This window comes from Eublepharis macularius, chromosome 6 (genome assembly GCF_028583425.1).
Source record: "Eublepharis macularius isolate TG4126 chromosome 6, MPM_Emac_v1.0, whole genome shotgun sequence".
Classification (NCBI taxonomy): domain Eukaryota; kingdom Metazoa; phylum Chordata; class Lepidosauria; order Squamata; family Eublepharidae; genus Eublepharis; species Eublepharis macularius.
Window position 1 is genome coordinate 78634360 of NC_072795.1, and position 16353 is coordinate 78650712.

The 16353-nt window shown below is 41.4% G+C and overlaps 1 protein-coding gene across 9 annotated transcripts in view; it reads right to left on the bottom strand.

Moving 5' to 3' along the window:
* The window catches only part of ABLIM1 (actin binding LIM protein 1), a 224231-nt gene that overhangs the window by 50997 nt on the left and 156881 nt on the right, over positions 1 to 16353 (bottom strand). For 8 of the 9 annotated variants that reach the window (XM_054982177.1, XM_054982172.1, XM_054982173.1 and 5 more), the window contains exons 9-10: positions 8168 to 8245; positions 3377 to 3532 (exon numbers count right to left, since the gene is read on the bottom strand). In XM_054982177.1, the coding sequence (XP_054838152.1) occupies positions 3377 to 3532; positions 8168 to 8245 (234 nt within the window). The remainder of the gene's footprint in view (positions 1 to 3376; positions 3533 to 8167; positions 8246 to 16353) is intronic. The other variant, XM_054982176.1, reaches the window with a different exon arrangement.

A 16353-nucleotide genomic window follows, 5' to 3' on the forward strand; every position in this document is an offset into this window, starting at 1 on the left:
GTCCTAAACAGGTCTATAATTGGAAATAAATTCCATTATACTCCAAGAGCAATATGACAGACCAGTATGGATCTCTATGAAAATGTATCATACAGACTATGTAGAATAATGTACAAAGTTAAGATACAATCACGAGCCAATCAAGAGCCAGTGGCCAAAGGCTGGGAACAGAATTTGCCAGGAAAGGGTTGTAGCTAATATGACAGAAAAAAACATTGGGACAGAGCTCTCTTTTCACTAATGTCCACGTATAAGAAATGGTGAAAGAGGTACCTCTTCAAACGATCAGAGACACCTGCCAGTTTGGGAGTATATCCAGAAGACATTCAGACTGGAGTGGATAATGGTAGACTGCATGTCCACAGTAATTAACACCCAGTAACAGGACAAGCTATTGTATAGGATACATAATTCACCAATTTTGATTGGTGTTACTTAGGTACCTACACTGCCACACATTCTTCTATTTATCCAATGCTTACACTACAATGAAACATTCTTGAAATGCCGATGAAGCCTCCAAAAGCAGTTTAAGAATCTGGCATTTTTCTTAATAAGAGAATTTTGGTGGTAATGTTTTGAAAAAATATGCTCTGGTCAGAAACAAGACTTCTTAAGCAGCCCTAATGGGCTACATTTTCCATCAAAAGAATACCTGAAGGGAACTCAGCTGCAAATGCCCATCTATTCAAGGTGTTTGTTTGTGACAAACAAGGCTTTATATTATACTCCAAATAGTGGGCATGAAAGAAACATCAATTTGTACAGGCACCCACGTTCAAACATCATGACAAAGCGGAGTTTGAAGGAAGACTTCTGAAATCAGGAATCTTCATTCAGATATCATGCTGGAGAGGAGGGAAGAAACATTTAAGTACACAACAAACTAGATCTGTGCCTATCATGAACAAAGATCTGTTTGTTTGTGATGTCTGAATGCAGTCTATATAAACAGTCAAGTACTTGTTGTTGACATTTCCCCCTTTTTAAAAAAAAAAACACTACAAGGTCGTATGAACAGATTTTTCAAGCTACTTTTTTATTGTTTAAGCTTATCACGAGAGAAATAGAAGGATGCGGGCTCCAGAATAATGTAGGCTTCAGAATAAACAATAAGCAAAGTATTTTCTGAGCTTCTGTAAATAAACAGTGCCAACTGCAGAGATTTTCTGTGTAAATATTTTTCATTCACACACAAAACCTAAAGTCAAGTTGGAATTCTGTTTCATTATTGATTTTGCTCTGCAAATATTTACTGCAGTACTTTTTAAGCACAATTCAAAAAGATAGTTACAAGTTCAAATACTGTGTACACTGGCAATTATTCTTTTTTCCTTTACACCTAAATTTTGGGGGGTTAACATTTGCTAAAACCAAGCCACATATAATATGACTTCTTCTGTACTAGATGAGAACCAGGTCTCTGTATGAGCAGGGCTGTCTCAGTTACACCACCAGGGAACCCTGTTTCACTGCCACCTGCACTATATCCCACTATCCTGGGATATGTATCCTATTCCTAAATTGCTCCTGGACTGAACTAGTAGATGATAGACTGTTATTCTGCTGTTGGACATGACAATAATAAAAATATGCATTTATAGAGTGATTTAAAGTACTTCACATGTATGATTTCAATAATCCTCACAACTCCTTTGAAAGGTAGATTAGCATTATTACGTACATCCTGCAAAAAGGGGAAGAGGGAGATGGGCAGATGGCTAAGATTATGGTTTCCCTAATGCCACTTAGTGAGCTCATGGCAGATTTGAATCAGAAATTCTCAGTTCAGTCTCAACTTGGCTACCTTAGATTTCCAGTCTCTTTTTCCCTATGTCACACTTGATCTCTAACAGACATGCTTACAAAGGGCTTCAATCTGTTTTCTTTATTGCAGTCTGCTTGTCTATTAGCTTGGCTTCATATAGGAACTATATTTTTCACCCTAGCTCACCTTATTCCAGAGCGTAAAATTCAATATGGTCTCTATGGCTATTTGTGACTTCCCAGTGACTTGCCGATCTCTTATGCCACACAATGCATCAAATGATATTCAGAGGGAACAGGAGTAGTCAGTAGTCCCAGCAAAAATATATGAAAGGGTAGAGATAGGGAAGTAAAAAATTATTTGCACATTCCTGAATGTCAGTCAGTATTGTGATACCCATACTTCAAGTAAGCAGGGCCGGATCGAGGGGGGCGGGGGGGTAGCCTGCCTCCAGCGCCACCAAAGAGGGGGGTGCTGGGCGCAGCTGCCAGCCACCCGAGAGTGCGCAGCAGCTTGCCGTGCGGGAGGCTGAGCACAGGGTTGGGAGGCCCTTGCCAGCCCCGCCGATGGGGTGGCTGGCTTGCCGTGCATGCAGGACCTCCCAGCCCTACGCTCAGCCACCCGCGTGGCAAGCCAGCTGCCCCAGCACATGCCCTCACTGCTGCCGCCGCCAGCTCTGTGGCGCACCGTGCGCTGGGGTGGCCAGCTTGCCACACGGGCAGCACAGGGCAGTGGGGCACGCGAACCATGCGGAGGGCCTCCTTGCCCTGCGCTCAGCCACCCGTGCAGCAAGCCAGCCGCCCCAGCGCATGGTGCGCTGCAGAGCTGATGGTGGCGGCGGCGAGGGCATGTGCTAGGGCAGCTGGCTTGCCATGTGGGTGGCTGAGCGCAGGGCTGGGAGGTCCCGCACACGCAGCAAGCCAGCTGGCCACCCCAGCACATGCCCACACTGCCACCGCCACCAGCTCCATGGCTTACTGGGTGCTGGGGCGGCCGGCTTGCTGCACAGGCAGGCACGGCCGTTCTGCATGATGACGTCATGAAAGTGACGTTATCACACAGCACCGGGAGTGTGTGTGTGCTGCGTGCACGAGCAGAGACCCAGGCAAGGGTTGCACCGGGTGCTCATGCCCCTAGATCCAGCTCTGCGTGTAAGTGCTGGGCATAGACAGTCATCTTTCTTCAAGGTTATATGCCATTCCTGCTCAACTACAACCCCTTTGTAGCCATAAAGAGCTCAGGTACTCCAATGTTCCACTGGTGCTTTAAAGGCTCACAATGCTATCACTCTAGTTGTCTGAAACATGCACTTGGTTGCTGCCATGAAGTTCTGTGGAAAAGCAAGCCGCAAACTGCACATTCATCCTTATGGTTATGGATATGAGAAGCTGTGGGTGAACGTAAAAAACGTGCTTGTTTTTGCAGCTAGCACCATGTTCCAACACAAAGAGCATCATGCTTAGTTCCAGACCAAAGAGATGTAAAGCATTTGGTCAGAACACCAACAATAGCATAAAAAAGAGGTCCAGTTTCTAAAGAAGTTAGATGTTAAGATGGTTTTTAATAATAGTGCATAGAAGAAGAATGGGAGACTCCCCAATCCATTACCTCTCCAAGACTCTGCCTCTCCTGTCTCTCCTCATAGGCGGAAGTGTAGAAAGGCTCATAAGTAATTAGGTCTGGACGCTCTATGTCATAAATGGCCTTGACTTTGGGAATGGCTGCTAGATCCTTATAATCAAGGATCTCATTGTCTACTTTTGCCTGAAGGTCAAAGACAGAAGATAAATTAAGATTATACAAACAAAATCAGTAGAATCTACTGCATGCAATTCAGTTTTTGAGAGACTTTGCTTATGTAATAGTTAATGTAACCTTAGTCACACTGGTTCATTGCCTTTAAACAAAGCAACCATTTTTGCTTCAGCCCCTTCAACAGTGCAACATTTTTGTTGTACTATGCCTTGATCTTGGCAATAAGTCAGTCACAGCTGGCGATGAATTTTAATTACATCTCTGCTGATTACTTAAGCAGATAGTCTTTAGAAAGTAATTCCCTTATTTTGGCTTTCATGCTCCCATCAGTAAAACTACGTCATATACAAGTATAATGTTGAAAAGAATAGGGGCAGTAATACAGCCTTGCATGGTAGTAACTGATGTACATGACCTTTAAATTTCCTCAAGTGCATCCTACCCAGATATTCTTTGCCCTTTCCCCTACCAATTATACGTATTGTTAGAGCTGGTGCACATTCAATGGCAACATCTAAGTTTTAAATTGCATGTAAACTTCCTGTAAACTGAAATGGGATCACCTTGAAAGGTTTAGCATGAGGGGTTCTATTAACTTTCTGTTGGATTTGTATTTACTTACTTTGTTTTCTTATATTTATTTACTTTGTTTATATTTCTGCAAAAGAACCAATTATGTTTGTTATGTTAATTTGGGGTAACTTTAAATCAAATTCATTTTTTCTACTTGTCATCATTTGAATACTTTTGAGCCCAATTTTTTTTTTAATGTTTAAGTAGTTTTATACAGTGGAAAAGGATTAAGGAAGCTATCATTTAAAACATAATTAATTTTTGTCTGCATCCACCAACAGGAATACTGTAGCCTTTTGAACAGTCGAGATTTATCTTGAGATCCATCAGCCACTTGTACTTCTGCAGAAAAGCTGCACTGCATTTAGATTGGGTTTTTTTTGGTACCACACTAATAACCTATTGCTATATGGGAGGAAGGATGGGGTGGGGTGGGGGGGATGAATGGCTCAGGACACCTGACGGCACAACAAAGCAACTGAATTCTTTCTTTTGTTTCTCCCTCCACAAATTTCAGGAGCAGCCACATGATGGCTCTCTCCATATTCTTCATAAGATATACAGAACTACTGTTGCAATTTTAAGCCACAATTAGGGAATCTACTTGTTCTGAGTAGAGGGGGAAGGAGGAGGCACTGCTCTTTAACACAAGTTAAAATATCCCTGTTCTTTTGTTAGGGGCCAAAACATACTGGGCAGGATGGGCTAAGGCTCTCCAACCTGAGCTGGAACCATTTTGCTTGCTAATACTGGTTCTAATATTACGTCACAAGGAGATCAAATTCATGCTATACTTCATCTTCTTCAAACTTGTTTTAAAAATTTTCTCAGCCTTATCCAGCGCAACCTTGTGCAATTATAACCTTAAAATGTTTTGCATGCATGTCTGGACATTTTAAAGCTAGAGTTGTTAAAACAAGATGTTATAATTACAACCTTGAATGTAGCAATAATACATAAAGATTGCCTGGTGTTGCAGATTAGAGGCGGCACCATGCAATAAGGAGCTGACTTTCCCAAATTTTCCAGAGGGAATGAATCCACCCATGACAACATGCTGGCTGCCCTCCAGGACAAGTTCTATACCCTGGAAGAGGAGGCCTATTTTCAGCACCAGTTCCAGCAGATGTGAACAGAAAAAAAGCCACTGATTTTAGTAGGTTTTGCTATACAGTATACATCAGATAGTTTCTGAATTTGCACAAATCTATGAGTTAGTTATAGTGCAGAAGTACGGACTCTATTTGCAAATATCATGCAACCCGGCACCATTAAGAGTTTTAATATTCCACATTATATCTCACTGTTGCCGAATTAGCAAAAAGGTTTATGGCTACTTCAATTGCATTTCTGTATAGTGGGATTTCTAAAGAAGACTCATTAGCACCAACCACCACAGTTATCAGCCACAGGTGCTTAAACCTTTTGAGACCTTGACTGAAACCATGTTATTTGAATTACGGCATCTCTGCAGAAATGATATGGTTCCTGAATAATACTACAAGCTTTTTGCCTTTCTCCACCCCTCCCACTGTGATTGCATATCACCCTTCCTGACCCTACATAAACAATCCCCTCCTTTCAGTAGATTTTGTCTGTATAACATCTACTATGTACAGGGCACAGACTCTGTTCCTTACTTTACAACTTGGTCTTGGCTTTCTCAGACATGCAAAATTTATTTCTCCCTGCTCCTGCCTCATCTTCCTTGATTACCTTCTGGAAAATGCCAGCCAGAGTCTCTCATCTTACTCCTTGGATAGGCCTTATTAGGCTTGCCAGTTCAAGGTAGGGAAATTCCTGGAGAATTTGGAAGAGGTGCCTCAAAAGGATGGGGTTTGGGAAGGGGAGAAGCCTCAGTAGGGTATAATGCCATAAAACCCACCTTTCAAGGCAACCATTTTCTCCATGGGAACTGATCTTTGTCACTTGGAGATCAACTGAAATTCTGGCAGATCTCCAACCTCCACCTGGAATTTGGCAATCCTAGGCCATATGGTCAGACTGCTTTACAGGTAAAGGCCTAGGAAGGCTTCAGCTATGGTGCCGTACCTTTTCTCCTTCATTCATGAGAATGTCTTCCTCTGTGGAGTTTCTCACTCCACAGGGATGACATTTTTATGAAACTACATTTCCCAGGGTTCCTTACAAGAAACACACAGCTGAGTTAAAACAATTAAATTTGGCAAATTAGTCCATAACTTCTGGCAGATTTTGCATTTGGCTGGTTTTTAACATCCAGGCAGATTATTTTAATGACCTGTTCATAAAGGCTTAAAAACAAAAATGTGATGACTGACCATTCTGGTGTTCAGGCTCAGAAGTTTGGTTTTCAGGCAGATTCGAGCCTCATTTCTTAAATTAAGTGCTGATGCTTGAAATCCCATTTGGGACCTGTTAATGCATTAACAGCAACAGTGGGAAAGGTCCCTGGAGGGGAAAGTACATTTTCCCCCTCAGGACATCCTCTTGCAAACTGAGAGGAAGCCAAAATGATTACTGCATAAGCAGTTCATCCAGTAATCATCTTTGTTAACGCTGGGGACAGACAGGTGACCACGATGAGATAAAGTTCCTGATGAGGATGGACTGTGAAGATCATACAGGCCACATGACTCATCTGTTCACCTACCTAAGCATCACACACCTTAGTCTTGTTCTCACAATCATTGTTCTAATCAAGATTTGTCATTGCATTCACAGAATGTTCTCAAGGTTTTGATAGATTTTACTATCTCCCCCATCCCCTAAATATAACCTGAAGTATATTACAAAGAAAGATTTTTCATAGTCTTTCCATACATATTTCTTCCATGCAGCACCCTCTCAAGTTTTTAATTAGTTATCACAGAGTGTTCTCACAATCCCTTCCATGTAAGATTGCCAAACCTCCACCACTGGAAGTCTCACAGCTGTTAAAATGACAAGCATCATCTTAAAGCAAAGACTCAGCATTTTGCTTTCAAGCATTATAATAACCAGCCCACTCTTCAAATGCCCTTTGGGAAAACATATACTCTAATTGTCCTGGTTGTAAATTTACAAAGGAGAATTGGAGAATGTTAAAGCATAACTTCAATTAAGGATGCTGCTGGTTTCTAGACTGAAAATACAGCTACCAGCCAGGGTACAGCTAGACATCCTCGGGGCTGCAATAGCCACTGCCTCTGATGTCCAGTGGCATTTGGTGCTCGCCATGCTGGAGACCTGGTTCATGCTAGGCAGAGGATGGCACAGTGATTTCCTGTTCTGCACTAGGTTCCCATTTCTCATGCTCCGAGGCTGGTCATAAATAATGCCTGGAGTAGTTTGCATGCCTGGAATGGTTGGTAAAATTCACTCTGGTTTCTCCATTCTAGAGTTCATGAAAATTGGACTGGATCTCCAACGCTTTGTTGAATGGATACAAGTGGTTCTACCTCACCTCAAGAGTACCCAACACTAGGAACCACTAAACAAGTACAGTGTAAACAGCAGACATGTGTTACTAAATACGGAGTGAATCCACGGTGAGAAGCCATAACCAGTTGAGGCTTCTTGGCATGTGTTATTAGAAGAATTATCTACCAGTCCTCACTCTTTGCTCATTTGTTTCTGGCCATATCTGACACTGGCTACCAGAGCAAGCATGTAGTACGTGAGGTGAACCAAATTCAAACTAGAAAGATCTGGGTGTTTACTTCTAATAGTCCCTAGTAAAAGACATGGATCATATCATACATACATAACAACAAATATTCAGTGATCCCAGGTCTTCCTTCTTTTTCCCATGCTGTTCATTACAAGATAGAACCGAACCCTTCAGCTAGGGCTTTTGCCTTTGTACTTTGAATTACTATGGCTAATACCCGAGTGTTGAATCAATAATCTGCCTCAAATAATAAACCCTCCAGCAGCTCTGCAAAGGCAAACATTTCTGCCTGTGATTTCTGAATGTGCTTGCTGGAAGAGAGAGTAAATGGATATTGAGTTGTCTGGATCTTGGTGGTGATTCTGAAAATCTCAATAGCCAATTCTTCTTTAAGGAAGCACTATCAATAATAAATGCAAGTAATATGAAATTATACTTACATAGATTGAGTGCCCTGGTGAGCCAGGTATACTGGAGCCAGGTCTAGAACAAATGCTTTCTGACGATGTTCTTGTAGGCTAAAAAAAAAAAAAACACCAAGGTTTTAAGGAAACAGCCAATTTCCTACATTGTTCAAAACATGAAGTTGCATTTATCTTCAAGTGCCAAACTCAGCATTTGTTAATGAAAATGGTTAATGTTCTCATCATGAACTTGTGATGCAAGCTGGGTTTCTCTTGGTGTATGAAGGCATTGCATTCTGTAGCTTCTCATACACAGCCAGCAAGGCCGAATGCAGAACACCAAGGCATCAGAACAGCATCCTTGAATACTCTTGGGAATGCTGTTGCTGAGGAGTGCAGGAACCCAGCTACAAAAGTCATGGTAAGGCTCAAACTTGCTTTGGATAGTATATGTGTGGCCTTTATTCTACTTCTTATGCAAACACAGACCCTAATGGGTCCTACTATAACAATCCTTACAAAAAGGGATGAAGGGAGATCCAACAATATTTCAGCTAATGAAAAGGAAAGAACCCTTTATCCTGAGTTTTTTACCTGGACATAAAATCCAGAACACTTTGCATTGCAATCTTCATTCTCCTTGAGGAAAAAATTTGTTTTGTAGGTCACTTAAGTTTTTATACTGTCCCTGCAGTTGTAGCAGCAATTGTAGACTTTCAACACTTATTAAGGTTGCTCACAAAGGCTGTTTCAAACTGAGATAGAAACTGAGTATTCTTCATATTTATTTACTCCATGTATTATTGTTTAGTGTTACTACTTTCAAATATCCACAATGCAGACAATAAAATATATTTCACAAAATCCTAAGACCTAATTTTGTATTTAATCAACTTCAAAATATGCTACTATTTTTTAAATAGTTGACAGTACTGCCTCTTTTAATTTCATGATTCTTGTTTCTCCTCCTTCTCCTGTCTCTTTTGTGCTATAATTAGACATGGGCACGAATGGAAAAAAAAACCTGAACAAGCTGTTTGTTGTTCGTTGCCATCCACGAACAACGAACAGTAACGAACGTGACCCTGTTCACAAACATGTTCGTTGTTCACGGCCCCTTAAAGATCCCTTTAAATGAGCTGCTGGCAGGTGGCAGGGGGAATTCCCCCCTGCTGCCTGCCAGCTGATCATTTAAAGGGCCCTTTCCTGCCAAGTGCAAGGTGCAGGGCCCTTTAAACACCCCACAAACTGACCTTCCCAATGTTCAATACCCACCAAATTTGCAGGTGACAGTCCTCACTGTCTTCCGAAGACCCCCCAAGTTTCAGAGAGATTGCACCCCAGGAAAGGCATGATCCATGTGTCCCCCCACTTTGCTGTCATTTTCTCTTCACAGTGGCAAAAACGGAACTGCCTGTTGGAAGGCAGCTATTTTGAGGGGTTACAAACTGACGTTCCCAATGTCCAATGCCCACCAAATTTGCAGGGGACACAGTCCTCACTGTCCTCCAAAGGACCCCCCCCCCCAAGTTTCAGAGAGACTGCAACCCAGGAAAGGCATGATCCACGGGTCCTTCCCTTTGTTGTCATTTTCTCTTAACAGTGGCAAAAATGGGACTGCCTGTTGGAAGGAAGCTATTTTGAGGGGTTACAAACTGACCTTCCCAATGTCTAATACCCACCAAATATGCAGGGGACATAGTCCTCACTGTCCTCCGAAGACCCCCCCCCCCAAGTTTCAGAGAGATTGCACCCTGGGAAAGGCATGATCCATGTGTCCTCCCCCCCTTTGCTGTCATTTTCTGTTGACAGTGGCAAAAATGGGACTCTCTGCTGGAAGTACTTTGAAGGGTTAAAGCCAGAAGGAAAGCCAGGAGTTCAGACAGAGTTCAGTCCCTGCCATTGCCAGGGGAATTGATTGAAAGGCCCCAGACTGTCTGGCTTGACGAACAGCTGACGAAGGCAACAAACGAGGCTTGCAACGACCACTTGTTCATTTAGAAAGGAGGCTCACGAACAGATGAATGGGCTGTTCATGGTTTTTTTCCAGTAATGTTGTTTGTGCCTATGTCTAGTTATAATAGAGTTGCTTGGTCACGACCTTAAGGCTGACTCCATTTGAACTTTTAAAGACATCACTGAACTGAGAAACCATACACATCTTCCCTTTCCACCCCAACCCTGTTCAGCTGAAGGTGCCAGAACTGCAGACTTGCTGTACAGTGGATGGAGCAGGAGGGAAGACGAAAGGATGGAGCAACCATGGCTGCTTTGTTCCCTAATTCAACAACTGGAAATAAATGCTTAAAGGGTGTCTGGGATTGTGCACTAGTAAGCCTATCCTGTCATCCTATCTGGAGAATCCTTTTGGGGTTAAAGGGCCATATTTGCATAAGACATACCACTGACAACACTGGTTAAAGACTGAATGCATTTTCATATCCATAAAGCAGCTTTCTGCATTTTTAGTTGGACACAGCAGCAATCAGTGATATGGATGGGATGTATTCCAAGGCAATTATCTTTTCTGCTGAGATACATCTGAAATTGCAGAAAAAGCCAGCTGTGCATGATGAGGATCACTGAGAACTCAATTACCCTCGATATCTAGACTGTGAAGATCAGAAGCACATCTAGTTATTGCCTAGGTAGGCAGTAACATACAAAGTTCAAGTTCCGTTTTTCCATTTAGACAAGAGCTGCAAAGTAACATATACCACATTCCCTGCCAGTATCTGTCCTCTTCTCTCTCCCACTGCTATCATTTCTTCTTCCTCTTGCCTACAATGACTAGGTAAGTTTCTACCACCTTGCAATGTAGCATAGTCATTAAAATCATGTGCTAAGAGTGAAAAGCTCCAAACTCAACAAATCTCAGCAGAGCCATGAGTATCTCAATTCTATGCAAATTTATTCAGAAACAAATTCCTTTGTTTTCGGTCAGTTTACTCAGTTGTTTCTTTCATAAGCAGACAAAACTGGAAGGCCCACTTTCCTTTAGCTGTTAATCAGTTAGTAAATATTGCTGTTTTCTTTCTAGAACAATAACATTATGGATTCTTTCTGGTCAACTAAATTGCAAACATGCAAAAAGAATGTTGAAAGCCTCTATTTCAATATATTAAAAAAATCATGACAACACAATGTTCAGAATGCATATAATTAAAAAGAAATGTGAAACATCCAGCTGAACAGATACAGTAACAAGAACTTATTCTTCAAGGAATTAAATATCTCCCTCTCACCACCCAATTTAGGCCGTGTGTTTAGAAGAGTCAGATTACTGACGGCAAATGCAGCCAGTGCTTTGCTCTTAATTTGAAATTTATATTAGGAGGCAGAATTAAGAAGGTCCTCGGAGGGTAGAGTGGTTTCAAAGGTTCAGTGCAGTGGACATTTTAACAAAAGCTTGAATACTCTTGAATACTTTTCGAGGTTAAAAATGGAACGTCATGGTGCAAGCTGCCTCCTCTTCAAACACAGTGTTCACAGTGAAGTGCAGCTCTTGTTTTTCACCTTGCAGCAGCTTTTGCTGTTGGGATCTTTTATTCCCCCTTGTTCCAGCTGATCAGGGATCACAAAGGGAATGAGATGACTTGACAGTGCTATCCAATCAAGCAGATCTGGCTATGTTATGACATCTGTGATGGCAAATTAAGCAGAGCCAGTGGTTTACTCTTAGTTCAGAATTGGTATGAGGTGGTAACATACTAGTTGCCAAGACAATTGTGCTGCTTGCCAACAAGGATGTTCATCTGAAGGCTCACAAAATCTGAGTGTCATCAGTAGGCTATAGAGCCAAGCTACAAGTGATGCCTGACACAGGTTGGATACTTGTCAGCTTCCCTCAAGTTTTGATGGGAAATGTAGGTGTCCTGGTCTTGCAGCTTGGCTCTCCATTTAATTGAAGGTTACAGAGTGGCAGTCTATGGGAGGGAGAACATGCGGTTGGGAGGGGATTGCAGGCGTCGGGCTCTCACCGGGCGCCCCCCCTTCCCCTCCGCTAGGGCTGTGTGTGTGGGTTTCTGTAAACTTCAATTAAATGGAGAGCCAAGCTGTAAGACTAGGATGCCTACATTTCCCATCAAAACTTGAGGGAAGCTGACAAGTGTCCAACCTGTGTCAGGCATCACTTGTAGCTTGGCTATGTATTCAGGTGCATACCCAAATGTGCATTCCCATGTGTGATGTGGTTCAACTAGATTTGAAGTGGGAGCACTGGCATGACTGCCTGGGTGACTACTATGTGTCCATTTCAACCAGCAAATATTTTCATGCTCTTGCAACCCACCCATTGAAGAACTGTCAAAAAAGAGGGTACACTTGTTGTCTCCATCTTCTTAGCTCTAATTTTAACCTAATGATATTTAGCAATTAAGCTCTTAGTGTCCTGTTCTCACTGGTTCAGGGTTAGAGAACAGAGGTTGCATACTAGAGAGAAACAATTAATTTGTTATAAGACCTCACTCTGGAAACATTTGTGAAGAAAAAAAAGAAAGGCAAAGTGAGGTTTTCTTATCTTTTTGCAGAGATTTCCTGTAAAAGATCTTTCAGCCTTTCTGCTGGGAAATCAAACATCCAGTTTTCTGGTAGTGTTTGTTTTACAGTTAGTAGGCAAACACACTGTACTAAGGGTATTGTTTTTTTCCCTGAAAATGGGATTAAAGAGTTATTTTGCATTGGTTTCAGAATACACAGTTCTTGTTCACACTTCACATATTTACTGTAGGAAACATCCAGTGTGGACACCAATGCACCAACGGCGAACATAACTGACAAAGTGTGAAGTTTTTCTGACAGACAGGCAGATCTGTGCACCTAAAGAGAACAGAGCCTAAAACTGAAAACAGTAATTTTTCTGTCAGAGTTTGGGTTTTTATTGATTTCTAGCTAAGTGAATGTTATTATGAATGGCAGAAATTGCTGACTGCCAACACTGAAACAAAAATTGACACTATCCGGTTTATAACAGTAACAGAAGATACCATTTAATTAGATACAAGGGCAACCTTTGCTCAGAACAACCAAGACCACTATAATGTGTTCCAGGAGGGTCTGCCTTTAAAGAGTGGTCAGGTTAGGTAATGCCAATTTTACAACTGAGTCAGTTCCCAGCAGTTTCTGGACTCACCTGAAAGTACTGGATTAAATCTTTAAAGCCCAAAATAGACTGGGCCCAGACTAATTGAAAGTCTACTTATTTCAATATAAACCTACCTTTCCATAATCTGTTTCAGGTGTACTTACCATCTGATATACAGTTGACAGCACTACTGCTAGAAAAGTTAGTTAAGGGTACTACAACAAACCCTTTCCACAAAGAGTCTAGCCTAGAAGATGGCACCCTACCTTGACATGGCTGATCAGGCCACCCATATGATGCCATGGTAACATCAAGACTTGACTACTGTAATGGACTATACATAGGTCTCCCCTCAAAGTTAACTCAGAGACTCTAGTTGGTGCAAAACGCTGCAGCTTGGCTATTATCAGGAGCTAGCAGGGGCATAAATATTACTCTCATTCGGCAGCCACTCCACTGGCTACCTGTCAGTTACCAAACACGATTCAAGGTATTGGCTATCATATACAAAACTCTTCACAGTCTTGGTCGTATCTATGGGATCACCTCTTTCCCTATGCTCCACTACAGCAATTTTGTTAATCTGAACAGGGTCTTTTGCATGTGACACCTTGCACATGGGTAAAACCAACAAGTGCCTGTACATGTGCATTCTCTGTGGTGGCCTCCACTACTTGAACAGGTTAGGAAGTCTCCCACTCTCCTAGCTTTCTGCAAATTATGCAAAACTGAATTATTCAAGAGGGCTTTCTACTCAGATGGGAGGGCTCTAATATAAGGAAGAGGTCTCAAAGAAATGCATCAGTAAAGAGGTAGAGAGTGACTATAAACTTTACTACTATTGCTCTAAGTATGATGGATGATAGACTTTACTACTATTGCTCTAAGTATGATCCTACGGGGTACTTCCTCTGTTGTTTGATATGTTAGTCTTAAAATTGCTTACACTCTGTTTCAGCATTTTTTCTATCAGATTTCTGCTGGTTTTAAATCTTAGCGAATTTGCATTATATATCCTATTGCACTGTTTATTGAAATATTTTTGAAATCGCTTGTACTGACTCACCCCGTGTAATCCACCATGAGCCTCAATGAGAAAGACAGGTGATAAATAATGTAAATTTCAAAATAAATAGCTAGCTATACTATATAAAGTGGCTTCTTCTGATTTTTAACCTCTGGCAGTCTGTTTTAATTTGGTGTGGCTTTAATTCCCACTTTGGCTCTGTATTTATTTTTGTTACCTGCTTTGGTAATTTGTCTCAAAAGGAAGGCTATAAATGCTGTAAAAAATTATTCTAAACAACAATATACATGTTTTTGTGTGTTTTCTATTTGATTCCCATACAGAAAATGTGTAGAATTTGAAAAGGCCCTTGGACATACGGCTAGAAAGCTTGTTAGTGTTACAAAACACTTTCTAGGAAAGAGCACGATGAATCTCAAAGGAGACAAGCCAATCATGGCACAGGACTGGCTTTATGCTCAGAGACAGTTACGAGCATGCAGAAGACATTCCAACAACAATATTGTGTTGCTACATGGAGAAACTTCACTGGTGCTGTGTATCTTCAGCATCACATAAATGCTCATTTGGCATCTGCTTAATGTTTAAGCTTTCAGGCAGGGTGATTAAGGTCACAAGGTCCCAATAGCCCTGAGCTCCCATTTCTCCTTTCCCTCTGTCTGCAACTGTTTACTTGTTCCCATTCCCCCTACTCTGCAATTAGATTTTGTGTGCTTACCAGCCATCTATTATTTTGACCTTTAGCAAAACGATTCTGTGATAGCACTGCCCTTTGTCATCTGTCAGCTTGATCTCATTTGCCTGTTATCACTTTTCATCTGAGAGAAAACCTTTTACCTAGATGACATATTTCTGGATATCACAGATTCAGCTTTTAAAAAAACTGTAGTCTTCCTTCCATATTAGGCATGGATTTGTAGCTCTTTGCTAGAGGGACAATATTTAAAAACATGTCCTTACTGTATTAACTACATTACTAACCAGCCCTCTCCCTCAAATTCCATTTTTTTTTTGTTAGAGTCACTAGTCCAGATCCATTATTTTCAAATAAGAGCTTCTAAAGTTTTCTTAGTTTCCTGTATGGAAAACTTGCCAAATAGTTTGGAATCTGTAAAGATTTTCTATTTTCCCCAAAAGCCTGGTATTTGACATTAAAAAGATACATTGTGAGTGCTTGAAAACAATATGTTTTGTTTGGCTTATTTTCAAATGTTTGTTGTAACACTGCCTGTAGACACCAAGACGATGTTTGCTGACACACTGTCTTCAGAATTATCCTCCTTTTTACAGCACCAAGGCTGAATCCTACGTCTGCTTATCAGGAAACAAATCCCACTAAATTCAGAGATACTTTTTTCAAGGGGGGAAAAACATAGAACTGTCTGGCAAGTAATCCAATAGGTGCCATCCTAAGCAGAATTACACCCTTCTAAACCCATTGAAATCAAATGAATTAGAAGGATGTAACTTTGCTTAGGATGGCACTATAAATACTGATTGTTCCTCTACAAACATCTTCCACGTCGCTACTCCCCCAGTTCCCCTTTTCAGTACTTTGACTTAACAGAAAGTATTCCCAATTTTCTTTTACATATTGGGTATGTGCTTTTGTTGTTGTTGCCGCTTTGCAAGTCAAGGTATATGATATGAAAAGCACATTCTCTTAAAAAATTCTATTTTCTCATTGGTGGTGGAAGTGCCTTCAAGTCACAGCTGACTTATGGCGACCACTGCTGGGGTTTTTAAGACAAGAGAGTAACAGAAGTGGTTTTCCACTGCCTTCCTCTTCAACGCTGGTCTTCTTTGGAGGTCTCTCATCCAATTACTAACCAAGGCTTACCCTGCTTAGCTTCCAAGATCTGACAAGATTGGGCTTGCTTGGGCTATCCATGTCAGGGCATTCTCTCATTACTCAATATAAATTCCCAAATCATGGACTGGTTCACATCTTGATAAATGGCTTTGCCATGCACTGCAGACAGATAATTTCGAAAAGCACTGGAGCCATCTTCATCATCATGACAATGATGCGATGGGCTGCCCGCTTTAACGTTACAGATGTTCAAGTCATGCTCTATGGAACTATATGGGGGGCACCCATATATGGGAGGC